The sequence below is a fragment of the Pezoporus occidentalis genome, unplaced genomic scaffold, assembly GCF_034315485.1.
Source record: "Pezoporus occidentalis ecotype Australia unplaced genomic scaffold, CSIRO_AGI_Poc_V1 ctg213, whole genome shotgun sequence".
In the NCBI taxonomy this organism is placed as follows: domain Eukaryota; kingdom Metazoa; phylum Chordata; class Aves; order Psittaciformes; family Psittacidae; genus Pezoporus; species Pezoporus occidentalis.
The window spans coordinates 1982434-2009567 of record NW_026913997.1 but is presented as its reverse complement, the minus strand read 5'-3'; the positions used below and the strand labels follow the sequence as shown (position 1 = coordinate 2009567).

The 27134-nt window shown below is 37.4% G+C and overlaps 2 protein-coding genes across 7 annotated transcripts; one reads left to right on the top strand and one right to left on the bottom strand.

The window, feature by feature from the left end:
* Positions 1-1657: 1657 nt before the first annotated feature.
* On the bottom strand, positions 1658-16285 carry SGO2 (shugoshin 2). 6 transcript variants are annotated; one of them, XM_062619725.1, is made up of 10 exons: positions 15679-16285; positions 15180-15313; positions 12741-12895; positions 11649-11824; positions 11185-11262; positions 10354-10424; positions 9727-9959; positions 7203-9224; positions 3697-3844; positions 1658-2078 (listed from the first exon to the last, which is right to left on the bottom strand). In XM_062619725.1, exons 3-10 carry the CDS (start codon positions 12883-12885, stop codon positions 1976-1978), a joined length of 2976 nt encoding a protein of 991 aa, XP_062475709.1. In that variant the 5' UTR covers positions 12886-12895; positions 15180-15313; positions 15679-16285; the 3' UTR covers positions 1658-1975. The 6 variants fall into 6 exon arrangements, 5 of the variants coding, with proteins under 5 accessions (XP_062475709.1, XP_062475708.1, XP_062475712.1 ...); XM_062619724.1 differs by lacking the exons at positions 15180-15313; positions 15679-16285 and adding an exon at positions 13388-13482; XM_062619728.1 differs by lacking the exons at positions 15180-15313; positions 15679-16285 and adding an exon at positions 13388-13482 and having other exon boundaries at positions 7923-9224.
* On the top strand, positions 13514-26253 carry KCTD18 (potassium channel tetramerization domain containing 18). The gene is given in 10 exon segments (XM_062619735.1): positions 13514-13700; positions 19362-19559; positions 20707-20918; positions 21825-22018; positions 23129-23223; positions 23685-23787; positions 25480-25596; positions 25598-25694; positions 25696-25972; positions 25975-26253. Coding segments are annotated over 9 exon segments (1290 nt in total). The 5' UTR covers positions 13514-13700; positions 19362-19402; the 3' UTR covers positions 26013-26253.
* Positions 26254-27134: the final 881 nt, after the last annotated feature.

Sequence of the window (27134 nt, the reverse complement as noted above, 5' to 3'; positions counted from 1 at the left end):
TAAGGCCCCCTTTGTAAACTACCTTGCTAGTGGAATATTTAACTCCAAATTCATATATGGAATGTTCTACAGGATGTGAGGATGGAGGCACGGACCCAGAAGTAGAGTGCAAGCTGGATCGTTTATTGAAAAGATTACACGATATCTATATGCTTCCAAGCAATTAGCAAAGCCCATCTGTGTTTGCCTTGCGGTTACATCAGGTGAAAGGTCTATCTGATTTTCTTATCGACATCCTCTTTCCAGTTCCGTAGTCCTTGTTCCTTGCCAGTTCCAACATCTTCCAAGTACCAGTCAGGGACAGGTCACTCTTAACTGCCTACTAAAGTTCCTCCTTCCCATGGTCACTCTTAATTGCCAGCTTTGATACATTCCAACCCCCACAACAGGATCTTTGGGAAACTGCCTTGGAGCTACAGAATCTCATTACAAAACAAAACAAAACCCACAACAAAAACCTGTAAATAATGTTTTTGTGCCCCTTTACTCCTTATGGTTAAAGTTTAAGACCTACATGTAGAAGGGACCCACCTGAAAGCTGTATCTAGCTTTCCATGTACGAATTGTTTTTTTCTGTCAAAATATGCAGCTGAAATTCTGGTATCTCACAGGAGAAAGACATCAGCTCCCCTTGTTGAGTTTCATGAGATTCCTCTTGGCCCATTTCTCCAGGCTGTCCAGGTTCATTTGAATGGCAATGGAACCATCTAGTGTTTCAGACACTCCGCCCATTTTTGTATCCACTGCAAATCTGTGTAGTCTGAACTCTGTTTCATTATACAGGTTGTTAATGATTATATTAAACAGTACTGGCCCCAGTGTGAAACCCAAGGGAGCTCTAGTATTTTGCCTCCAGCCGGAGGCAAACTGGATGCTGCTGATCACAACCCTTTGGGACCAGTGGTTCATCCAGTTTTCAATCCACCTCATATTGCACTTAACTAATAGATACTTTGTCAGCTTGTCTGTGGAGTTTTGTCAGAGACAATGTCAAAAGCCTTACTAAAGTTGAGACAAACATCTACTGCTCTCACCCACCAACCTAGTTTTCTCACAGCAGAACACCAATGGGTTAATAAAGCATCATTTCCCCTTTGTAAATCAATGAGAACTACTCCCAATCATCTTCTTGTCTTTAATGTGTGGAAACAGTTTCCAGGACTATTTTCTCCAACAGCTTCCCAGGGTACAATAGGAGCTACAATGAAGTACAAAGAGTACAGTTTGGTTTGGTATTTTTAAGACTATATTATGCATTTAAGAATATCAGTTACATCTCTTATAAAGAGGTGTACCATAACACACGAAAGGAATAGCTAACCAAAGGTGTGGTCTCTGGAAGTTTCAACAGTGAATGCCTTTGGAAAAAGTATAAAAATTTCTACTGCAGGGCTCTTTTCTTTCTGGCTGCCTCCAGCACAAACTCTGGACACAAGACTTCTCTCTGCTGTTCCTCAAGATGAGACTTCCTCATTCAAATTTCAGTATGATTCTGTCAAATCCGAAAGTCAAGTATCACACACACAAATATACACACACATGCACATTAAAAGGGACTGTCTCCAACTATTTCAGTAGATAAATCAAAATTTGGGATGCTTGTGTCTGTTCCAACCAGCATTTACTCATGGTAAGTATGAAAAAACTCACATTAAAATTCCCAAAGGTGATTTATTTTTGGTTCTCATTAAAACATACAATTTTCTTACAAATTAAGAAGTGCTGCAAGCCCTTTGAACAGAATTATAAACTGGTGATCAGAAATGAAAAATATAGTGAAGCCTAACCTCAGTGTTTGCCTTCCTCAGTAAAGTACTCTGTGTTCCTTATATAGACTCCTTTCCAGGAAATTCCATACCTGAAGACTTTCACTAATCAAAGAACAATAAACACTCTATACAGCTAACCATATAGATATAGTTCAAAAATTGTACCCATTTTAGAAGAATTGTTCATAAAGGCAATTTGCTTTTCTTCAAATCAATTTGGATTTACTTCTAAAGCTCCTTTTTTTTACTTTATAGACTGGAGAATTCAGAAATTGTGTATCTGTAAACTGATCCCCACGCCTTAATTTGCTGTAAACAAAAGAAATAAAAGACAATGTATGAATATCACAGAGCACCTATGTAACTACAATTATACTACCAATTCCAAATGGTAAATACTTTCAGTGAAAGCTTGATACACTAAAGAAATTAAATTTATGGAAATGTGTCTGAAATAGCAAGGCATGGATATTTTCCGAACAAATGCTAAATATAGTAGTCTTTTTATGTGTCCTGTATCATATTAATATGTAACTGGAACTCCATTCCCTAGAAGAAAAAAACTCAAAAATTATTTATACCAAAAGCTTAACATCATCCATTCAGGATAGTATACCTGAAAATCAAATATAAATAGGAGACAGGAATCTAAAATCTTGAGTGACATCCACACTTTTTTTCTGTTAAGTACTGACTCTCTCCAGAAGTACAGAACCTTACCATTGTTGGGTATAAGAGGAGACTGTATAAACATCATAATATTACAGCATTTAGTATTCAGTTCAATTAGTAAAATAAAACCGTAACTCTAATCCCTGTGCATTTCTTTTACAAGCTATCTGGCATAAATATTTCTGAAAAGCCAGCAGTAAAGTGAAAAGACACTTCCTACATTACTTTTAGCTCCTATATGTCCACAGTCTCATGGCTGCAGTTTATTGCTTCCTTACAGAGGTAAACAAAAATATTTTGGGTGTGTATAAGAACATACAATAATTTAAAAAAAAAAAAAAAAAGACATACTCCTTTTAAACCTTTGTCATGAAGTTGCTATAATCCTTGCAGTCTCAACACTATTATGGGGAAATTTTAATATTGTCTTTACCTCACGAATATGCATTCTGCTAATACACACAAAACACAGCTTAATTTTTCCTTAATATTTTACGTAAACAAAACCCCAAACCAAATCAACCAAACCAAATAAAAAACCACAACCGACTCAGTGGCAAGAAACTCTCAAAACATACTCAGAAATAATCAACCTAAAGGTCCACTGGGATTTACATGTATTCATGTAAATGCAACTATATTTGTTTTCCTAATGGAGGCTTGGCTTTAAAATCCTGTTTTAAATTTTAATAATTATTACAAAATTTATGTGTTATCTTTTAACAGTTGTAAATCCTGTGCCAGTAAATCTGCTAAGAACACTGAGAGTTAAGTAACTAATAATGGAATTAAAATATCTTAAACTCGAAAGTATTTCTTATATTAGACACAGCAAGTTAAAGCAAAATGACTGCATTATATATTATTAGTGCATAAACTATCTTGCCACTTGACAGTATTACAAGGACATTACTGTGGTACAAGCTTACATTTAACATTTACATTATCTGCCTGTAAAAGGGTTTATATCATGTATTATGTATTAAGAATTCACTTATTCACTACTAGTATCAAATGTTATATGCTATATTTAAATGTTACATTATATGCTATTTCGTACGTTGGTGTCTTACTTCAGCACTTGGAGATCCTGCCACACTAACAGGTATCAACACTGAAGAATCTTTCCAAAAGAGGTATGTGAAAGAAATAGTTCAGCTGTTTATTTGGGGGTTTTAATAGCAAATCTTTATTTCAGATAGGTAGGTACTCAAAAAAACCAAAAGCACAAAAGCCCTAATTTACATAAACCTACCTGTTTAGTCTGGGTTCTTTGTAGCAAATACTGGCTCTTGTTCGTCCAGATGGTGCTACTGAGTTTTCTTTTAAGGTTTTGCAGGATTTAGGTGAAGAAGTGTGAGATTGTATACTAGTATTTGTAACATCTTCCAAGACCTTTCTTCCTGTGAATACAGAAGTGTAGATGCCTCACTTTAAGTATTTTCAGAACTGAGTAAACTTTTAATTCATACTTATTTAAAAATGTTTTTATTAATTCAGGTACTTTGGTTACCGGTCTTACTCTAAAGATGCGCAATGAAAATGGATAGATGATCAAAGGAAAGGCAACTACAACAGCTTTCAGCCTACCCAGATTTGGAGCTGTTTGAGGTCTGCTATGGCTCTTGGGACATTTTAAGCCCCATAAGCACCATAATTTGCAGCCAATGGCTTAGAACTCCCAAGAGTTATTGCATTTAAAAAGACAGAACTGCACACAGCTCATGACCTTGAATGCAGGGCAGGGGGCATACATGTACAATATAAAGATGCAACCTGTATAAGCATTCTCTAGTCCTGCATTTTCCAATTTTAAGCCTGCTCTTGGGGCACATATGCATAAAAAAGAACATAGCAAGGTGATTAAGTGGGCCTCCTTATCTTCAAAACTGTACACTACCAAACTATTTACAATGCCTCATATTTTGAGCCACTGAATATGCCCAAGAGGAATACTCCTTGAGAAAGAATAAACAACCTTGGTAGAAGTAGTACTATTTGTTTCAGCTTTCTGTAATCCCTTTAAGACAATTCAGAATGCCAGACTAAACAAGTATTTTGATAACTTGGGACAAATACTGAAATTATTTGTTAGCCCACACTTTGAAAAGTTCTAACCCATTTATTGATCATAGTCTCTGAAAAACACTAAGATTTAATGCAGACAGCAATCCAAGATGAAATAAATAATCTTAATCTGTTTATTCCTTAAAAGTTCTTCAAAGAGTGTACATTCCTCACTGATATAGGTCAAGGTTTAGATTTACTGCATCCATATGAGAATGTTTGGTATATAGTTTTTCAAAGGAACTAAATTTAAAACACTCTTCACTTCCCAAGTTTGAATGCTTTACCTTAAATTCTTTGTGGCAGCAAACGGATGCTATTTATCTCATAGAATAAATTCACAGACATATGGGATAAAAGATGAACTTTTTGTTGTGCTTATCTTCACACTAATAAAATGTCAAAAAGTGAAGACTTTATTATAGCATCTAAAGGCTTTGCCCAACCTAGCATACACACTCTTAACTGATGGTCAAGATGATAAAGCTGAATTCTACTACCCTGTAGTAGAATTCTGTACCGAGATCAAGTAAAATATCTCACTGGGTAAGAGTGATTATCTCACCAACAGTTTTCTGAAATGTGTTAAGCAGAGACGTCAAGTCAGAGTATTTCTGCTAACTTCTGAGAGACATATTAAGGTGACTTTGCGCAGCTTGCAGCAAATCCCACCTGATTTATGAAGGCAAAAGAAAAAGCACTGTCTTTGAAGGAGTTTGTTAAAGAAGAGCAATGCTCATTTGGTGCAAACAAGAGGGCTCTCTGATTATGAAAAACCTCCCAAGTTTGGCTTTAAGATCTTCATTTGTACTGGTTTTAAAGTGAAAGTAAACTGTTACTCCAAGCTTTTCCTAAAGCTTAAGGTTAGAGATCAGTTCAGATTCTTTTAAGCACGAAGAGTTTTGAGACATCTGTAAGCCTGCATTATTTAAGAAAGCAGAATGCCTGCATGAATATTTATGTTCATATAGATCTAATTATATAGAGACTTTCATCACAGGAGACTTTCAGGGTATATTTCTAAGTACAGATCAAGGTAGTGATCAGAAGAGCTGGCATCATAGAATCATAGAATCGTTAGGGTTGGAAAGGACCTTAAGATCATCTAGTTCCAACCCCCCTGCCATGGGCAGGGACACCTTACGCTAAATCGTATCACCCAAGGCCTCGTCCAACCTGGTCTTGAACACTGCCAGGGATGGAGCATTCACAACCTCCCTGGGCAACCTATTCCAGTGCCTCACCACCCTAACAGGAAAGAATTTCCTTCTTATATCCAATCTAAACTTCCCCTGTTTAAGTTTTAACCCGTTACCCCTTGTCCTATCAGTACAGTCCCTAATGAAGAATCCCTTCCCAGCATCCCTATAGGCCCCCTTCAGATACTGGAAGGCTGCTATGAGGTCTCCACGCAGCCTTCTCTTCTCCAGGCTGAACAGCCCCAACTTCCTCAGCCTGTCTTCATCAGCGAGTCTGCCATTTCCTGGCTTTCTTTTCATTCAAGATACAGATCTGGATACAGAATGAAAAATGAACTGATTTTTGAACTATGTTTAAATGGATGAAGATCAAATGACTGGCTTGCTTTTTATGACAGTAGTCTTTGATACTGCTGATCACAAGGGTTTACTAATATATCTGTAAAGGTAATACAATTATGGCATCCTTCTTCTACTTTCCAAAGAAGGAATCAAAGATGAGAAGATGCAACTACAAATTACCAGGACTAATACCTTGCACAATGGTCTAATTCTGCCGGTATTCCTATTCTGTGATCATGTAAAACAGTAGATTTTATTTTTTTGGCCATTGTGTCCTAGTATTCAAAAGAAGCCAAGGCAGCATTTGCTTGATAGTCTGGGATTCAAACCATTAATTTTGAGCCAGGAAACAGTCTAGGTGTTGGGACATTTTCAGAGACAATGAAGTAAACGGGAACCTGCTGGGAATAAATGTTTACGAAATAGACCACTCGTGACAGGAACCTTCAAAGCTACATTCTAAAGCATGTTTAAACTTTAGCACAGATGTTTAGACATATATTCTTTTAGCTCCATTACAGTAATTTTGTTATATTACAGAAGAATCTAAACCTATCATTCAGACTACACTAAAGTTTCTTTTCTCAATGTATCTTACTTAATAAAGAGGTTGTCTCATGATAGTTTGCTCATGGGTAGGTTCTATAGAAAGCCTGCTTAAAGTACTTTTTATTAGATCTCAGAATTCCTGTTGAATTGCAGTGTTTCTGAAGAAATACAAATGAACTCTTAAAGTCCAGCTATGTTCTCCGTTTATGAAGGGAAGAGTGTACAGTTCACTCTTATTACCCTTGTACAAAAGCTCCATCTATTGCATCTTTCTATCTCAAACTTTCTGAATTCCATCACATTCTTTGAAAAATGCTCCAACTATAATTGCTCTTCAAGAATGTTGACTACTTACATCTGCACAACTAAATGTCATCTTGGAATATATTGAAAAGTAACAAGGATATTAGTTCCCACAATGACTGGTAATCAATATAGAATATAAATATTTTTGGTAATTTTTCAGTCCTACCTTTTTAAACTCCGTTTTATCCACTCTAAGCAAGCAGTAAGAGTAGGATAGAATTAAAAGAAGACAACTTACCACTATTTCAGGCACTACCTAATTCAAAATGCTACTTTTTTTTCTCACCCATTCACATACCATGACAAGGTGTCAGAGTCTTTTTGTGAGTCTCTTTAGAAATTTGATCCATTTTTTGTTCTGCTTTTCCAGCATCCAGTGCTTTATTATGATCATTTTCCCCACTGGTTTCAGAGTTTTTCAGTATTGAGAAGTTCATGGAACCACTGTGGTTATCAAGAACTGGGAGCTCCACACTGGAAAGACCTTCCTGGAAAAAGCTATCTACATTTAATGGCATATTCCTAGAACACTTGACAGGTAAGAAGTCAAAAACTTCTGATTTTTGAACTGTGGCCTTTAACTTGATCATAAAGGAATCTATCCCATGAGGGACTTCCTGGTCATCCAAGCTATTCTGTGGCCCCTGATTAAGATCCTTGGAATAATTTATTTCTGGTCTGGTCTCAGTAGTATCAGAACTAAACCTCTGTTTGCACTTTACCCGATTATCAGGAGAATTACTAATGTGAGGCTGTTTATGTGCTGCTGCTGAAGAATCTACTTTCTTTAACATATTAGCATCATCATCAACTAGCTCTTTATCTTGCGGTGTATTCATAGCTACACCATTCTGAGTAACTAAAGCTGCTTCAATTTTCGGAGTTTCAGTTATTTTATTTCCAGGAACAGCATCTGCATGCAAATGATTTTTTAGTGCTTCATTTTTATGAAGTGAGAACTGTGTATGATTTTCTTTTGGTATTATAAATGCTTTTCGGCTAGCCTTCGCCAACGTACCCTTTAATCTGCCTGGCGAAAAATGTCTAAGCTTTTGGTCTGCTTTCTGAGTAATTTTATGAATGCTGTCACTTTCAGTTTCTTCACTTTGGCTGTGACTTCTTTTGTTGTTGTATTTTCTCTTTATGATGTTCTTCTGGTCTTGTTTTCTTTTGCTGTCATGTTGGTCTATGTCTGTTTGAGGCTTTTTTGAAATATATCCTCCACACTGCCCATTTTCCTTTCTACAGTATTTTGCTGTGTTGATTTTAGAAGGGGGTTGAAAAGTCTTCCTGTTTATTTTTGGGCTGCTGTGTTTTTCATTTGCATGCAGAAAGTCCAACTGTAAAGGCAATACATTAGAAGTGTTATCTTGGAATGGTAAATTTTCAGCACAGTAAACTTCTGGTGTGATCTGGTTAATAGATGAGTTTGAGTCTGCTTTTTGTATTTTGCTTTCCATGTCTTTAAATGTTTCTGGGCAAGTTTCTTTATCTGTCTCCTGTTTTCTTGGACTCCTTAAGTTAACTTGGTCTGTCCTCCAAGTATATTTAGCTTCACTTGGGCAATTTTGTGCTTGACAATCTTTGCTGGTATTTGGCAAACTCACCTTCCCTACAGGATTTCTTGTAGGTAGCTGTTCTGTCTGATTTTGGAATAGCTGAGTTTGTGACTCGGTAGTTTTTGAAACTTCACTGCTGTCAGCCCTTGTGTGCCTCTCTTCTGCATATAAATCTGAATGGACTTCAGTCTTGCTTTTAATTTTCTCTTTATCCTTCTTAGAATATTTTACTTTTCTGAAATTTGCTAATATTTTATCATCAGAATTGGCATTACAATTTTTATTTTGGTGTAACTTATCTTTATCTTTCACTGTAACTGCAAGTAGTTCTCCTGCATCACTGGCAGTCAACTCCATATCTGCACCATAAACAGTTTCTTCACGCTTCATCTTATCAGTCAAAAGCAGCTTCTTAAAATCTGTCCTGCTTTCATTGTTAAATTTAAGAGCTGAAGGAATAACGCGAGATGAGTCACTTGAACTGTCCTGCAAATTCGTATCATTAGTGTTGCTGCTGCTGTTGATACCATGGAACGGCAGATTATCTGAGCTACATTTTTTATCAAAATCCTTTATATTAGGTTTAGTTGTTGACTTATGAAGTTCTTTGTCTTTCTTCCTTTCAGTCACATTTCCACTGAGTGGCAATGAACTATCATTGTGTTGTTTTGTAAGTTCCTCAGGCTGTCTTAGAGATTGTGTATTTTTGACATGAGTCAGGAGGGCACTATCGCAAGTTAGTTCGGTGTGTAATTGATTTTCTGCAAAAAGAAAAATTTTAACAGCTTGGGGAAAGAAAGGCTGGAGCATAGTTATCAGAATAAGATTATGGAAAGTTGGACCAGAAGCATGGAAAATTACAAACTTTTTTTAACTGAATACACACATTCTGTGGTTGGTCCTTAAAAATTTCATTAACTAGAGCTAACTTTATATTTTACCTGTGTTGGATTTTTGAAATTGTCTGTAAATACAAAGGTAATTTTCTATAACAAATACAGTTCATCTTTGGTTATCTTACTAAATTTATTCTGTTCACATCAATTTTGTTACATTTCAGCTGTGTTATTTCAATGAACATTATTCTGCAAGTGACTGTCAGCACACCTTTACTTATGGGTGAGAATTCCATTTTTTTGTTAGTTTATTACAGTTTAAGAATCTTACTATACCTTCCGTATCACACTTCAAGTAATGAATTATTAAATACTAATTCTCAGATAGCTCTGAAAAATAAATCACCTGTACAGAAATACAACATACCTTTAAAAAATATATTTTTGTCAATGGTTGTTTCCACTGAGTCTATTTCAATTAACTTTTGATTTGTACCAGAAGGCAATGATAATGCAAACTTGACTTGATCTGAATGCATTTCCTTTGGCAAAACAGTGGTACACTTATGAGAATTTGGTAATTCACACACAGAAGGTCTATCTTGCTGTTTTGCATTAGCTGTGGCTTTTAAAGGAAGCTTCACTGGCAATTTTAGAGATCTGAAAAGAGGAAATTTTACTTTGAAGAATTTTATTACAGTTTATGTCATAACATTCAATCATTTAAAACATTTCCTTAATAATATATAAAAGCAGAAAACAAAGAACTCTAGTATGCACTCTGGTTCCAAGTCAGGGGCAAATATATATTTTTTAATGATAGAGAATCCTGCTTTGTGCTGGGGAGATCCCACGACAAAACCAGCAAGCTATTAAAACACAACTTTTGTCTACTGCTCTCTATATAAATTCCAAGTTGCAAATAGGTAATTTCTGAATTAGACTGGAAATTGTTTCCCATTACCTCAAAAATTTTTAGGACAATATACAAAGATTAGCTGTAAAAAAACCCCACAGTCACTTACCAAATTCCACATTTAATACAACCACCTACCTAGCAGACTGACAGGTACCCTTGAACTCGTCATCAGTAGGGCTACTTGGACCAGCTGACAGAAGATAACTCTGAAGAACCAAAAGAAGAACAGTGGGGAACAGAAACAGTTGAACATTCTCTTATGTTTTAAGTATCAGTAACATTCACAGGAGGAAAAAAAAAATATGGCCAAAAACCAGAAGTACTGATGAGAGATGTATGATATTCAAACAGAGAGAGTAATTTTAAACAAAATACTTTGTAGCAAAACTTATCAGAACCTGTAACCTACCTGCATCCCAAACAATGTAAAGACTTTCTAAAACTTAGCTGTAACTAACACAAACCGTATTATACATATAGAAACACAGAGCAACTCTAAGCAACTGCAGAACAGACTATAAAATTAGTTTTTTTAAAATCAACTGTAATTTTGTCATGACACAAGGAATAATATGGATTATGTTTTCTAGAGAAGTTTCCACATGCAACATATTAATTGCAGCACCAAGCAAAGAAAGCAAGTAGCTCATTCATTGGTGAAGAATGCCACATACTGAAGTGCTATGCTTTGGTTGTTTTTTTTTAACCACATGACTTCATCAGGGCTGATATTTAACTTTCAGATACTTTGTAAACAAGATTAAATCCTAAATTTTTACTGCAAGCAACAGCAAAATTTAATTGATTTCTGATTTCACTAGACTGGGGTTTCATCCCAAGTTTTAAGGAACTGTGGTAAATGTTTTAAAATACTTAAATATTTTGAACATTGCACTCATTTAGATCCTTTGAATATATTATCCTGAAAAGTGAGTTCAATATGGTAATAGTGTGAAAAAATCTTACCTCAGAAAGACTGCTTATTTCTATTGCATTTAAGAGCTTATAATTCAAAAATGCTTCTATTTCTATAAGAGTTGTATTCTGCATGTAAAAGAAAAATGAATTTTAAATAGATGTATTTTAAGTGGTTTCTGACTTAAGATCTAGAGGTGAATCTGTGTTGTATTATTTTTAACACTCAGTTGAGCACAAACTCATTTTTAATACCATCTCAATATCACTAAATATAAAGGAGACATTGACACTAAAATAGCTATGGATAGACATATACACTCATGGACAAAACAGTACCAAAAAATTCCACGAAAGCATTATCAAACATGAATGCTACCAGATGAGACAACTTCACAGATCTGAGGTGTATATTTTTTAAATCACCATTTTAAGAAGCAATATTAAGTTAAAAAAAAAAAAAAAAAAGCTTGGTTTAGCTGATTTAAGTTTAAATCACATTATTTGCAGCATACCAAAGAACTTAGTTTTCGACGAAGGAAGATATTATGAAGCTGGAGCTTTTCTATGTCCTTCTGAAGAAGGATGTTCTCATTCTTTAGCTTCCGAGAATTTTCTTTCTCCATGCTCAAAGCCACAGCTAATGCTTTATTATTTTGTTTTAAAGATACTTTTAACACAGATGAGTTATCTAAAGGAGACAAAATAATTATTTTCAACAGCTTCAGTGCAGGCCCTCTCTGCATTAATTATCACTGTATAATGACATTTCCATCTGTAGGTTTTGGTGGAACAATAGTACTTCCTAATATAAAACTGTTTCTGCTGGCTGTCATTCTGATGACGGCTCTGTCAGCTTCATGTTCAAGTTTATTTCATGCAGGGATTCTGCTCTAATCTGGATTTTTTTTAATAAGGTTATTTTAAGAAGAAAGTGTTTAAAAATTTATAGTTTCACAGGTGTAAAAATGTTTCCAAATATCTAAAAACCAAATAGGCATTTTACAAATGAAACAGTTCAAACATTTTAAGCATAAACGTGAGTTCTGACAACAGAAAGAAAAAATATTAAAATCAGAAACATACTCTCCATTATCCTAATGAAAACCTGCCTGCTCATATTTTACTTTTCACCCCCAGTGACACTGCATATTACCAAGACAGTATGTGCCAAAGAGCAAGCACTGAAAATCAGACATTAGGAAGAAAATCTTTACAGTGAGGGTGCTGAAGCGTTGGCACAGGGTGCCCAGAGAAGCAGTGGCTGCCCCATCCCTGTCAGTGTTCAAGGCCAGGTTGAACAGGGCTTGGAGCAGCCTCGTCTTGTGGAAGGTGTCCCTGTGCGTGGCAGCGGGCTGGAACTGGATGATCTTCAAGGTCCCTTCCAACCAAACCATTCTATGATTCTATGATAAAATGGTCAGAGAATTGGATAAATAAAACAACTTACAATCATGTGTTGTGTCAAACTCTCCTAAAATTCTCTGCATTAATGTCTTTAACAGGCAGGAATTCAGCAGATCATGTTAAATACAACTGCTACTACTCTTGAAGGCATATACTCTAAGTACAGTAGACGGCTTTGGTTTTATTTTAATAGGACTTACTTATTAACTTAGTCTTAATTTTAGATGCTAAGGAAGTATTCCATTTTGCAGCTCTTAATTTTCCATCCCTGTTCTTCATGTGTCCTTTAACAGCACCGGAGGTGAAAATGATAGATGACTTCACATTTGCTTTTTTATCCATCATCGGAATGAACCTGTACATTGTCAAAGGGAATGTCCAAATAATACATGATCTTTCTCACACTTTAAAAATTTAAATTTCATTATCTCTTACCAGGATTTGTCATCTCTGAAGCTGAGAAAATTGCTTCAGTCTTTACCTCTGTTCAATCAATTCAGTCAGGTTAATGAATTGCTCGAGACTTAAGTTACATTATGACAGAGTGGCAAAATATTTAATAACCATGAAGACTAAAAAGGATCATGGATTTTTGAGCTTGTCCATTCCCTCAAGCTATCTACTGGAGTTTACACTTAAAAGGGAAAAACCACAAAGTTCTATCCCTTCACAATATGACCATACCAGCTTGTTCTTCCTCAGGACCGATTTTAACTCGAAGCAGCTGAACAAAGCGCACTGAAAATGCTACAAATTTAAGCAAACAGCGGAGCCCACTCCCGCCGCCGCCCGCCGGCCCTCGGGTCCCTCCCGGCCCCACAGGCGAGACCCAGCTCGAGGGCGCCACCTCCTGCCTCGCCGCAGGCGCCGCCAACGGCTGCGCGCCCGCCAACGGCCGTTGGGCGGCAGCCGCTCCATTGGGCCCAACCGCTGCTGACGGGCCTCGCGGCCGGCGGGGGAGAAAACGGTCCTAGTCAGGCCTCAGGGGACAGAGCGCGGCCCTGCACCTGCAAACAGACCGTGCCCGCGTTTCGTGTTGGATGGAGCGTTGCTCAGAATTAAGCCACCGTGCAACGTCTTAATAAAACAACAGGGGAAAGCCGGAAAAGATGATGAAACTACCCGAGAATCAGTAACACTCTGTGCTTCATAATTCGAAGGTAAAACACACAGCTAGGATGGATACAAACCCAGCCCGTATCTACAGCTGGATTTATACCACAACCAGCATTCACCTTTCCTGATGCTTTGCTGATAAAACAGGAAAGGTGCTATAGTGGTTTTGTCACGTACATGCAAAATCGCCCATGTTAGAATAGTTCATGGGTACTCTTACATACATGCGGTTACAGTCATTTCTCGTCAGAAATGGGATATGCTAAGTTACTAACCTTTAATCCACAGTTCTAGTTCTTTTAGTGTTTTTTAAAAAGGAGTGGGATGTGTGTAACTCTTCAACTACGTGTCTTTGCAAAACCATTTTAAATAGCAACCGTTAGTAATGTTAAAAAAACCCCTAAGTATTAATTGTATAAACACTTAGCATCAATCTCAGTATGCTGTGATGAAGAGAGCAGGGAACTACGGATAGTCCACTTGTCAGATTTTGACAGCACTACACTTTCCATTCAAAGAGTTCCTTTAGGTTAAAAGGAGAAAGCCACTAATTCCTTCTCAGTGGAAAGTTAAAACTTCTGGCTGATCTTTAGCTATTAGTAATAGATGAAATGACAAAAATTGAATAGACAGACATCAAGACAGTTATGAAAACAACAGCGCTAAATTTAAAAACCAATATATTATAGCAAGTATGCAGGCTGCCTGCATACTTACCAACTTGTAAGGGTAGGAGTCTCTGATGTTAGAATGTGAGCAAACCCACTTTTAGTTTGGTTCAGGTAATATCAGGACTGGGAATTGCAAGGAAGTATTTTAGTCTAATAAAAGGCCTTTCCTCAAAATGTGTTCTGAGCCCAAAGGCCTTTGCTCTTTAACACTCCCTTCACATACATTCATTTCCAGTGGCCCAGTCCTCCCATTAGCTCAGGTGGACATTAATTCTTAATATTGATCCAGAAATCCACAAATTAATAGTAAATGGGTTTGTGAAAATCTCAAGAGAATTAGAGTTTTAATTTACTTGATGATTTATAGATGTGGAAGGTTGAAATAAAGCATTATGTTCCATAATGCAGTAACCATCATTAAAATCTTACCTTTCCACATGCTAACATTACAATATGCTATAAAGTAAATCAAAGAAAGCATACATAAGCATCAGTGGCATTATTTGAGAATGTGTCTTTATCAACTTACGATTTTCACAATCTGCTACAAACAGCATCTGGAGAGTCCCTCTTTTCTTATTATTCTTTATATATATTCTTTAATATATATTCTTTAATTATATGATACATGGCATGGTTTCCCAGTGTAGCCCTGAAGCTGCAAATCCTGTACTTCTAAGCAATCCCCTTAAAACACAGATTTGATCCAGCACTCCTTATATGCCTTTGGTACATTTCCCCTTACTAGGCAACTTGGAAGAGACTGTAGCCACTGTAAAAGTCTGGCCAAATAGAAGAGCAAATAACCTTACATAACTTTAAAAATAGAAAACCAATCAAATAAAGCTTTACCTCCTTATTCTTTCCAGAAGGCAGTGTTTTCCTCCAGAGCCAATCGTATGTTTTCATTTCCTCCAGTTTTACAACAGTCCAAAGTCCTGCAGGGGCAATTGCCAATTTGCTTCCATTTAATGTTTATGTCACTACTGCGGGCGATAAATTTAAAGCAAAATGTGAATTACTGCGTTTCCACCTGTGGTCATACTTTCCTTTACACTACACCGATGAACTCCCATACTGTAACATTTCACATGTAAAAATCTCTAGTTAATTGCCAGCTGCTCAAAATGGGGAAGAGCTTAAAGCACTGCCAAGTTTCACAGCCTGTAAATCTTAAACACGTATTAAGAGCGGAATTCTGGGTTTGGGGCATTTGGGATCCTATGACTGGTCTTTAAAATAAACAGAAATGAGATGTAGTCAAAGAAAGACAGACGTGCAGAGGCAGACCTGCTGCAGAAGCCCTAACCATGTGGGAAGTGTTGTATTGAAATTGTATCTTACTACATACCTGCAAATCCATCTCTGAGAAGAATCTTGGTGGAAGAATTAATTCCATAGGGTCCAGTAAAGCATGAGTTATTACTAAAGCACTGCTATGTAGATTATGTAGAACATCTCCTCCCTCTGCAGATTCTCTGATGTCTAACAAGACTTGAGCTTGTGCTACAGTTTTTCCTTTAGTATTAAGACCACACCTTCCTCTAATCGCACCCTTTTTTTGCAGAAGCTTAATGAAAATCCATTTCTTAATGCCTTTTCCCCTCTGTAAGATCTGACTGAAATTAGCAAATTGAAACACAAATATACAGAGGATGTGTGTAAGCCTGGCTTCCTTTGGAAATTAGTGAAAAACAAAACAAAGTCACCATGTTCACTTCCCAAGAACATGTAGCTGAAAAGGCAGTTTGCTCATGCAGGCTTGTTATGCTGCATGCGTCTATACCAAATACATGCTGTACTGACCTTGAATAGTAATGATATTTCACATAGTTAAATGTGAGGTCCAAAACATACTGCATTGTTTGTGTACATATACTGACTAACACAAGGAGAAAACAAGCACAGGAAGCTGCAACTTCATTAAGTGAATGTTTTACAATGAGAAAATTTGGAGGTTAAACTTACAGCATATGGTAACATGACAACAATGACCACATTTAAGTTGCAACTCCTGTTTATGAACTATTCACAGAGAGTAGGGACAACAGACATTATATCCTTACTAAGATACAGCTAAACCAGACACCATTATTCCACAAAAATAATCTATTATACCTATTTTTACTTAGGTTATAGTAAATCCAACATCCATGAATTATCAGTCTGTATCACATTCAGTGGCATCTTGTAACTTGTGTGTTTATTTAATTAATTAGATATTAAGCATTAAGGACCTGGCTTCTGGGTGCATTCTTAGCCAAGAACTGTTCAGAAAGCACAGGAGAGCCACGGTGCTTGTGGCAAGCCATTTAAGCTCTGCAACTGTAGCATGGTTAGTTGCTAAAAAAGTGAAGTATATATTTACTGTAGCTTTAACTGCCATACCAATGCAAATCAGCATTAAGATAAAAAAGTGAGTTCTAAGTAGCAAGTGATCACTCAGAGTACACAATTTCAAAGATAAATTCTCCTCTCCCTTTTTACGAGCCATCTAAATCATACCAGATGCAGTCTGATTCAGATGGCTCTTCCCTTCAATGTCCTTCACTTGACTGAAGTCTGAATTACAAGTCTATGCTCCTAAATATTAACTGAAACCACAGTAGCTTATAAATATTTACATATTCTCAAAAATCAAAATGTAGTAACACACCAGAATACAGCAAGCTGCACAGCTATAACAGCAGCTGTTCTGTGACTGTTAACTCATCCTTTAATTTGACCCTGTAGCAAATGAGCTTGCAGTTGAAATTTTAAATACCTTAAATGTGGTAACAAAATGTCAATGAGTAAAAACCCAGGACAATACAGGATGAAAATCAACATGAATTACAGCTATGACTGAGCTAATTTGCTATGTAAATACAGATAAGCTATTTAATATAGGTACGTTTCTTGTATGTGCAGTGTACAGCTAAATAACTGGATTTTTAGTGGACCTCGGATAGCAATTAAAATATATTGCTGACATTTGGGATTTAGTTACTTCTTACTGTATCTTCTAAACATATAATAGCCTATGCTTTCCAGAAAGCTTGCAGGAACTACTTGTTATTTGGCATTTGTATTCACAGGGATATGTTATGACAAAAAAGAGTTTTTTCTCTATCTGATTACAAAGTTAAGCAGGAATTACACATAATGTTCCAAACTTTTTGTTAGTTTGGGGTTAGTTTTTTTTTTTTGGGAAATACAGCTGCCTCACCTGTACAGAAACTTGGCATAATGAGGCTGAGACAAAAGCATAGTGAGAATCTAATTTCTTTACCTTTCCATTATTTGTGCCTTCATTTTGATGAGCAAGCCAACCATATGTCAGACACAGACAATTTAACGGGACACTGCTTCTGCAAGTCTTTGTGAAATGGCTGTATTGGGGTGAAGCACCTCGACTCCGTTTTTCTGTGCCGTTCTAATGCATAAAATTTGCTCTGAAAAAAGTACAGAAGTCTGCAGCAGAACCGCACCCCCGTTTCATAGGCAAGCAGCACAAAAGCAAATTAGAAGCTACAATGCCTGCACTTGTATATATCAGAACTAAAGAGACTGCTACTGGCACACAGCTGGCAAGTTAGTCTGCTCAAAGGGATGAGCAGTCTTGTCAAAGTAGGGCAGAAAACACCAGCTGACCTGAGGCTACTTTTTTTCTGCCATTGCTGCCTATTTTAACCAAAGCAGACTTTTCCATCTTAACTCGGAGCATGTACCAGCATATCACCCTTCTGAAATCACCCATCTCAGTGCTGCTACTCGAGATGCACAGGAACAGGAGAAACCAGCGCCCATATCTGGGCTTCCACCTCGGGCCAAAGGTGGTGTCCCAGCCCGAGCTAACCAGAAAGGGTTTGCAGCCTCTGTGAAGTAAAACGGGAACACTATGGGTTAGAACAGCTCAAGCTGTGATACTATTGAAACTACAGGAAACACAACTGAGTCAAACCCACCCGAGTAAACATTTACTTGTAATAAATAAAAATCAGTAAGATTAATAGGAAAGGCTTCCACCTTACAGAATAGCCGAGTTTACATGTGTCAGCCTCAGGACACCGACACCAACGCCGTGCCTGAGGGACCCCTCCGAGCTAAGCGGGGGAGGGAGGACCGTGGGCGCCCCTACAGGCGGCTGACCCGCCAGACCGCGAGCAGGTCTTCTCTTCTCCTCTGCCCGCTCGGCTCCCGCCCGGCCCTTCCTACCGCCCAGCCGCCATTTTGCGGAACCACGGGGGCCTCGCTCGCTCCAGGCCCGGGGAGGCGACCCAGCAAGGCGGCCGGGCTGCGGGAGGCGGTGGCGCAGGTAAGCGCCCCACCAGCGGCGTATTGCGCCTCGGGTCAAAGCAGATGCGCGGGCGGAAGGCGCGTAGCAAGTCATTAACCCTTAAAGGGCGTGCTCTACCCCACCCCCCAAAAAAAGAAACCAAACCCACAAACTAACCAAAACATCCCCCGTCGTCCCCAAAAAACCTTTAAAAAAATAAAAAAAAAAGTTTAAAATATTTTCTTTTGCTTCTTGTGCCACCCTTTTCTGCCCTGACAGGGGCCCCCTCTGCAGGGAGCTCAAGGCAGGCACGAGTATTTATTGGCAATGTGGCATGAATTATGTGACAGCTTCAACAACTAGTTAAAGCATCCCTAATTAAAGGTTGGACTTTAAAGAAGTCGGTTTTCGTGCAGAATTACTGCATGTTCAGTGCTGTGAACTATACTCGAAGCAAGATTTCCCAGAAATCTTTTCTCTCCTTTCCCTCCAGTGTCCTCTCACTGTCCCTCCAGTGCTCTTCTCACATGTTCTCACCATGAAATTCTGCTTACATAGTTGTGTCAGAAGCAACCTTTGTGTTTCCTAGATAAGTAAAATGCCATGGTTTTTTTATAGTAAAGGTGTAGAATATTTGGCTATTTACAACAATATATCTCCTGAACTGTTTTCAAAGCTGATTTACTATATCGCTGCGTAAAAACATCTGAGGACTGAGCTCATCCACTTCCAGTCTTAACTGGCATTAGGTTTTCTTCTGTTTATATCTGTTTCAGGTTTGAATAGCTCACAATTAGCATCATCATTTGCAAATGCAATGGAAGGGGACAAGACTGAAGATGGCCAGGGTATTCTACAACTTAATGTGCAGGGATGTTTGTACACAGCCAGGCTTGAGTCTTTATGCCGTTTTAAGGATTCAATGCTAGCTTCTATGTTTAGTGGACGCTTTCCTCTAAAAGTGGATGAGTCAGGTAAATATGTTCAAGCTGTAAATATGATTCTGATCAGGGAGCTCTGTGGCAAATACATGCTTTTGTATATACTTGTGCATTTTACAGTGTATCTCTTTTCCAATCTGCTGAGCATCAGTTGGCTTCTTTAATTCCAGGATGTAAAACGATTAAGTGTGCGTGATTTAGGGGTAATTAATCTGGATTTCACAACACTACTCATGTTTGTACAGTGCTTACTGTGTCTTGACCCAGACCAAACTGGGGCTTTGGAATGTATTTCTTCAGTAAAAATATGAAACTGAAGTTTATGAACCCCTATATTCTCCAGAGACACCTTGCTCTGTTCATTACATAAGGAGATTTGGGTCCAATCGATTCAGAATACTTCTTTACCTGGTAAAGATTGCATATTTCACTACCATGGCTTAATAGGAAAGCTTGAATAAACTATTCATAGGTCAAATTTCACACTTGTTTGTGACTTGGAAATCCTGCCAGAATATGTCCAGCTTAAAGATATGATAGATACAGTAATTCCTTGTTGTATGCTTTTGACTGTTTAAAATATCTGAAATGTTTGACATTTTTCTAGGCAGGGTTTTGCTGCCATCTTTCAGTTGCAGTAAACAGCCCACTGTATGCAGCTGCATGTAGTCTGGTCAGTTTCCGTTGTGGTCCTTTAGCCTAGCAGGCAAAGGAGAGAAAAAGAGCAATATTCAGGGAAGGCTGGACTAGATGTGTGCTGGAGCTGATGTTACTTTTAACACTTTTAGTTGCCTAGATCCAAAACTGGGGAAAAAACCCAAACTCTGCAATAGCAAGAAAAGATGTATCTGCAGTTAGAATTAGAAATGCATCCAGAATTAGATTTCAGCATTTTAAGTGAAGTGCAATACAGCTGAGGTTGTATGTTGGCATGGTCCTATGCAGATCGGTGATTTCACCGAAATTCCAAAGAAATGTTTACTGCACTGAGAATCTTATCTTCAAATAACAAATATTCCAGGGAAATGAAATAGTAGTTTTAAAAGAACAGAGACAGTAAACTTACTCCTCCTAAGCAGGTAAAACTAGTACAGAAACTTTATATAAAGGCTTTACTTGATGATTTGGTAGTCCGGCTTCTCTTGCTGGAAGCAGTATTTCAAATAATTTATGTTTTCAGGAGCATGTGTAATTGACCGAGATGGAAGACTGTTTAAATATCTTTTGGATTATCTGCATGGAGAAGTTCGGATTCCTGAAGATGAACAAACTCGAACTGCACTGCAGGAGGAAGCAGATTATTTTGGCATCCCTTACCCATACAGTCTGTCTGACCATTTGGCCAATGAAATGGAGACATATTCTTTAAAGTCAAATATAGAGCTTAAAAAGGTCTTGACATTTCTTACATTTTTAAAGATCTGCTCTCTAATCCACATCATTCATTAGCATCAGATACTAAAACTGTAGTATATGCAAGTTAGCACTTCTTAATTACCATATTTAATCATCAGTAAATTCAAAGGTTTAGGTTAAGGAAACTTAAGAGTTGATAATGCAGCCACAGTAGTTAAGGACATGTTAAATTAAGCTTTTCCCATTGCAATACAGCAACAGTTTAAATTGACTCTGTTTACTTGCAAGTCTGCTGGAGAACTTGCGCAATAGGAACAACATTAGCTCCCTGTATGCCTTCAAATTTTACTTGTGATTAGATTTGATCCCTTCAGGATGTTTGTGGGTTTGGCCTTTTTTCAATTTTACAAATTTATCCTGAAACTCAGAATACAAATGTACTTTGCCATTTTTTTAGAACAAGAAATAAGTGAATGTATTATTTAAAACCCTAGGGTTTGTCTGTTTTAAAGTATTGTAACTTAAAAGCTAATTCTAATTTGCTGATCAGAAATTAACTCATATTACCAGGTCTGTGTTAGTCTTGACAGTCATCTGTGTTCTCTTAGTAAGCTACTGTTCTGCGTATTTCACATTCTCCCTTACTCATTTCCTTTTGAAAAGTATAAAATACTTCCAGGTCTTTAAGTTTTTCTCCATATTAGGGATCTGCCATGCCTTTAATTTCTGTGACTTTCTCCTAGTTTTACAATATTCTCTGTAACATCAGATGAGAAATATTGCAGACATTATTCTGGATAAACCACCTCCTTAATTTGCATAACAGATTTCACCAGTCAGTTAAGAAAACTTAAATATGAAAGCTTATTCAACTAAAACCATTGTATTCTTATTAATATTTGGTATTTTTTATTTTCTTTTTTCTCTTTTTTTCTTCCCCAGGCTTTGTTAGATTTCTGTGACTCTTATGATTTGGTTTGTACCAAGCCCACAGTTTGGGTCCTGCACTATCTCAACACTTCTGGAGCAAGCTGTGAAAGTAAAATTATTGGTGTGTATGCCACAAAAGCTGATGGGACTGATGCAGTTAATACGGAGCTGGGAACAAAAATTAATCATAAAAGCATTTACAAAAGGTAAGATGACTGTCAAACACATGAAAGCAGTATGAAGTGAGGATGAACACTCACATAATATCTAAATAGTATTATATGTAGCATATTACAGCATTAATGTACTATAAATCTGTGAAAGAAATCAGATTCTTTCCAGCTTCGAAAACAGCTGCCCAATACAGTGGTCACATTAAACAAATAAACAAAGATTAACAACTAAGCATGGAGTACAAGAATTTGAGAGTCCACAGAAGGTGGCTAGCATGCTGTTGCTTTAAGTTCTCATTGTTTTACTTGCTATTTTTTAAAATGTCTCAACCATTTAAAATTGCTTTCTAATTTAGGATGATATTTACACTAAATACAGTGAATGAATGTCCATCCAGAAAAAGTTGCAGAAATATTCACAATGTTGGTCATGATTCATGTAATAGTATTTTACGGTCTTTTTAGGCAGCTGGAAGAAATATTTAACACCAAAAAGAACTGAAGATGAAGGAAAATGGTTATAATTCTTTCTAGAACATGTATCTTTCTACTACACTATTAATGTATTTTTATGACAGTAATTATAAGTTATTGGTAGACCTGTACTTACGAGTGTCTGGAAGCAGTTTGCCTTTCTTTTAGTCCCACTTAGTGTGCTTCACTGTGTATCTTTATGTGTATCTGTGTATGATTACAGTAGAGCTTTTGATGTTTCATCTTTATAATTAAGATGTAAATTTTCCTAAATTCAGGCTGGGAACATAAATATTTATTCCAAGAATATGTGAACACATAACATCAGGTATCTGTCCTCCTCCTGTGTTTTCCCTTTGAATAAATGATTGAGATGCAGAAGAATAAATTTTGCATCATTAATTTTGTAATTATTCTTTTATGAACATCTATTCTTTCATGAATACCCATTTTTAGCAGTGTTTAGAGGCATACAGATCATAGAAGGATGGCTGTTTGGAACCTTTTGTATGAATGAAACTTAAGTAACATTTACTTTACAAAACATTTACTGTTAAGTTGCTATAGTTAGGATTTGGTAAAAAGACTTAATGCATTTCAGCAGTGTACATTTGTAAGGACTTAGCCAGATTTATCACATCACTGTTACCTGTAAAACAATATTTCTAGAGAAGCTGGAAATAACATCCAATACATCTGGAGCTATTATTCAGTACCTGACTTAAGAAAGATGATGGATGCTTTCAGTGCCTGGGATGGGAGAGGTAGAGTATTATTTATTTATTTATTTATTTATTTTAATTTTTTTATTTCAGTAGTATTACTTTTTTATATAAAGATAAAAATATTTGCCAATTTACTGTAATAAAGATTCTGCATATGTTTTCACTCATTCAGTAAGTGACATGTTGTAAAATATTCTGTAGTAGTGGCTATCTGGGGACAGTGGGGTCTTAAGGGTTGTTCCAAGAAGGTGACTTGAATGAGTTTACATGAATGAATAGATGTAGTAAGAGCTACCACATGCAAGGGGTGATAGCCTGCTAGCATTGGGCACTCTGGTGGAAGCCCTGGAACCACACTGGCTGTAAATAACACTCGTGTGAGCAGAGATTCAGAGCTGAAATTCTACGTAATAAAATACATACGTTCATTTAGTCAGGTGTATGTACAGATAACACTATGTTCCCTCAGCTAATCAATAGAATGTCCCTTTAAAATGCAGGTATCAGCTACTGGAGAGTACCTCAGGAGCTGATAGAATGTTGGACTCTTGAAGAATGCCCTTTGGAAGCCAGTTTGCATCATATGCCTCCAGTTCGTAAAAGGTACGCTGATTTCCCTAGGTGGCTTAAAATAGAGCAGATATATAGCACAATTTCTTCCCTCCCAAAATGCTGCATTTAGGTTTCAGCTAAAACTCCTGACATGCAGCAGTGGTCCTGGTGAGACCATACAGTGTCTTGCAATACTGTAAATGAACCTAGTTACTGATTCTCTTTTACATGTACCTCATTGCTACTCTTAGAGAACAAAATCTTCGAACGTTCAACCTTTCCTTTTCATTTTAGTGGTTCTTTTGGTCTGTAATGTGCAGATATTGAGAATCCATTCTCATCTTGTGGCTCTGAGGAAGAACTCCCCAGAATCCTTGTAATAAGTACTGGGGTATTTGCAGGCTTTCTGTTTGAAGAGTGTCACCAAGTAACAGTTTTGCAAGAGCAATAAGAAGAAATATTACCCTCAGATACTGTTTATTCTTTTGTATGAATCCCTGTGACATTTCACAGATCTTTAACAGTCCAAAATGCAGGTACCCTGAAGAGTATCAGTGCTTTTGTAGAGTATCTTTTAAGCTGTTTGTCAGTGGCTCTCACAGCTCATAGCCTGTTTACAGTACTGACCTGCCAGCTAAAAGTTTTTTCATTCCTAACAATCAGGTCAATTAAAATTACAGCTTTTCTTTGTCGGCTGAAAATCTAGATATGATCTGATTCAAACATGTTCTTTCTTCTACTTCAGGGCTTTAGTAGCTTTCCCCCACGTAGGAGCCATCAACAGAGCCACAGTTTGAAAGCCTTTGTTTTATTTTTAAATGCATTTGCATTTAAATTGGTCTCCATGTTCTTTCCTTCCCCCCTTCTTCTTCATCTCTCAAAAAAATTATTGGTATTTACTGATCATCCCTCTGACCTGGCCTGGTCTAGTTTTTGTTTCGTTGGGTTTCAGATTTTCTAACGTCCGGTTCAGCTGTTTTAGCATGACCTGAATTTCTGTGGCATCATTTATTATTTCCATGAGGAATTAAAATCTTCTAGGTATCTTCTTTGCCAACACTGAGAAACAGCATATATGTAATACTTTAAAAACTGCTGCCAATTAGAGTTGCCATGAGACTCCATAGGCTTTCTTATGTAGGTGCTTTGTTTTGTATATGAACATTTTCTCTTGAAGGATTATCCATAATCATTTGCATTGAAAAGAAATGGGGGAGGGAGAAAGCAGAAGTATCTTTCTTATTTTCTCAAACTACATAATGTGGAATGCTACATCTTGTCTTTTTCTCAAACTGTATAATGTGGAATGCTACATCTTGTCTTTATGTGCAAGTGGGTCTTACATTTTTGTAGATAACTTACACCACATCAGACCAGTATTTAGTGGACTTTGTATCTGATGGAATCTGTAGCTTTTTAGTCTTTTCTTTCTCTTAACTCTTCCAACTTTTTCTCATTGATTTTCACTCAGCTGTTTGTGCACTGTATCTCTTGCAGTTTTTAGTGTGTAATATTACTTATACTGGTAAATATTACATAAGTAACATTACTTATCACGGTAGTATTCATCACTGATTGCAGCAATGAACAGTTAGGAACCATAAATGATACCATAACATGCAGAAATTAAAAGCACTTCAGGTTTGTGGATGGCTGTTGCATTTGGCTGTCTAATAGCAGTGTTATAAAAGAATAATTTCTGTACATAATTAGTTTCTTTCACTGAAGTTCTTTGTTTTACAGACGATTAATCAACTTTACTGAAGAGGAAGGCTATTTACCGTGTAAAGTGGGGCCCAAGCCAATTAGATTCTCAGGTCCCTCAACAAGTACCCATATCAAAGTCAAGAATTCAGCCTCATAAGGCAGCTGCTTGCCATGTTTCATGTTCTTCAGTGACTCTGAAAAGACCCAACACTGAAAATGTGACACTGCACAGAGTAGCTTCTGAAACTGTATTCCACAACGTGCCCAGCAGTGCCCAGCAATTCCCAGGCACCCTGCAGAAGGCAGAGTGCTGACAATGGGACACCACATCAAGCAACATTCAAGATCACAATGTCTAAGAAGCCCCTAAGCAACTGTGTAGTAAAGCTGAAGCGACCTCCCCTGTTTCTTGGGACACCATCTCAGACATCTTCTTCTATATCCAGTGAAACAAGCAAACAGGACGGTGCTGCTGTTGAAACTCCTACTACTTCTATGGTACCAGACATGAACGAGCCAGCTGTATTAGCAAGAGTGTTAAGCCTAAGAATGATAAAGTGGATGGATAATGTTTGACTCAGCCTGATAGACTGGATAGCTTTGCATTATCTGGTCAAAGAGGATCATCATCAACGTGTGGTTATTTATTCAAAGATTTGCTAGAAAACTGTGATGAAAAAGTTTGTGAGAAGCATAGGAAGAAACTCTTTTAAGTGAGCACTGAAGTGTATTTTCTGCTTTACTTCGAAATATATTCTAGATGTTGGAAACGGAGGAATTAAAATGGATTAAAAACCCTCTCAAACACAGTGCAGTCGTATGTTTCAGTATCTCACATTTGTATTTGTTAGGTTGTACTAGTACAACTGACCTTCTGAAGGGTGTATTTGCACAGCATAAAAGATCTCTTTATTAACTTCAATCACAGTTAACATTGAGTCGATTTCCTTAATTTGTATCTTTAAAGTGGGTAAAAATAGGTAACAATAGCTTTCATTAGGAACAAGTTTGCCACAAGTGTGCAACATACTGAGTACTGGGAAGATTCCAGAAATTGAATGCGTTTGCTGGTATTTTCCACATGGATAAGTCACTGTATTATTAACAGCAATGAAAGGGACCGCCTTGGCTTGTGTGCTGTGAGAAAATTCAGGCAGGTAAGAAGCATGCCTAGGGAGCAACAAGACATTTTTTCCCATAAACCTGAGGCATACACGTGCTACTGTCCCGATGTGGTATGATCTGCTACTAGGCTGAGGCTGCTGCAGGCAGCTGGTGCAGCCTTCACATTTTATATTGCACCAGTGTGGGGTGTGTTTTCTGCAGCTGCAGGGAAGCTCACGGGTCTGAGTTACAGCTGGCCTTCCCCTGTCCTTCCAAATGAGGAGGGGACAACCTCCACTTCTGTGCAGCAAAGCCATTAATAGAGGTGCCCTGCTTTAAAGAAGAACCCCTCCTTCCCCCAGAGAAAAACAGAGGAGACCACCTGGTGCCAGGGTGAATTCTGAGTAATGACACTGAAGAGTTGCTGTATGTGTCTATCAGCAGAGGAAAACTGAATTCAGCTTGATGATTTTAAAAAGCCCTTTTAGTTGTTTAAATTGGGAAAGAAACCTTGGCTTTGTTTTGTGCCCCTCCTCGCTTACAGCTGGGTGCTCGTGTTTTTTGTTGGTTTTGCTACTGCATTTGCT

Bases quoted from the DNA above. Each gene is read 5' to 3' on its own strand.
- SGO2 (XM_062619724.1), bottom strand. From the start codon at position 13,458: ATGGAGCGGCTGCCGCCCAACGGCCGTTGGCGGGCGCGCAGCCGTTGG. The intron at 11,825-12,740 runs GTAAGTCCTATT...TGTCTCCTTTAG, and splicing joins AATTAAGACTAAGTTAATAA to ATAACTCATCTGTGTTAAAA. The intron at 10,425-11,184 runs GTAAGATTTTTT...TTGGTTCTTCAG, and splicing joins AAATAAGCAGTCTTTCTGAG to AGTTATCTTCTGTCAGCTGG.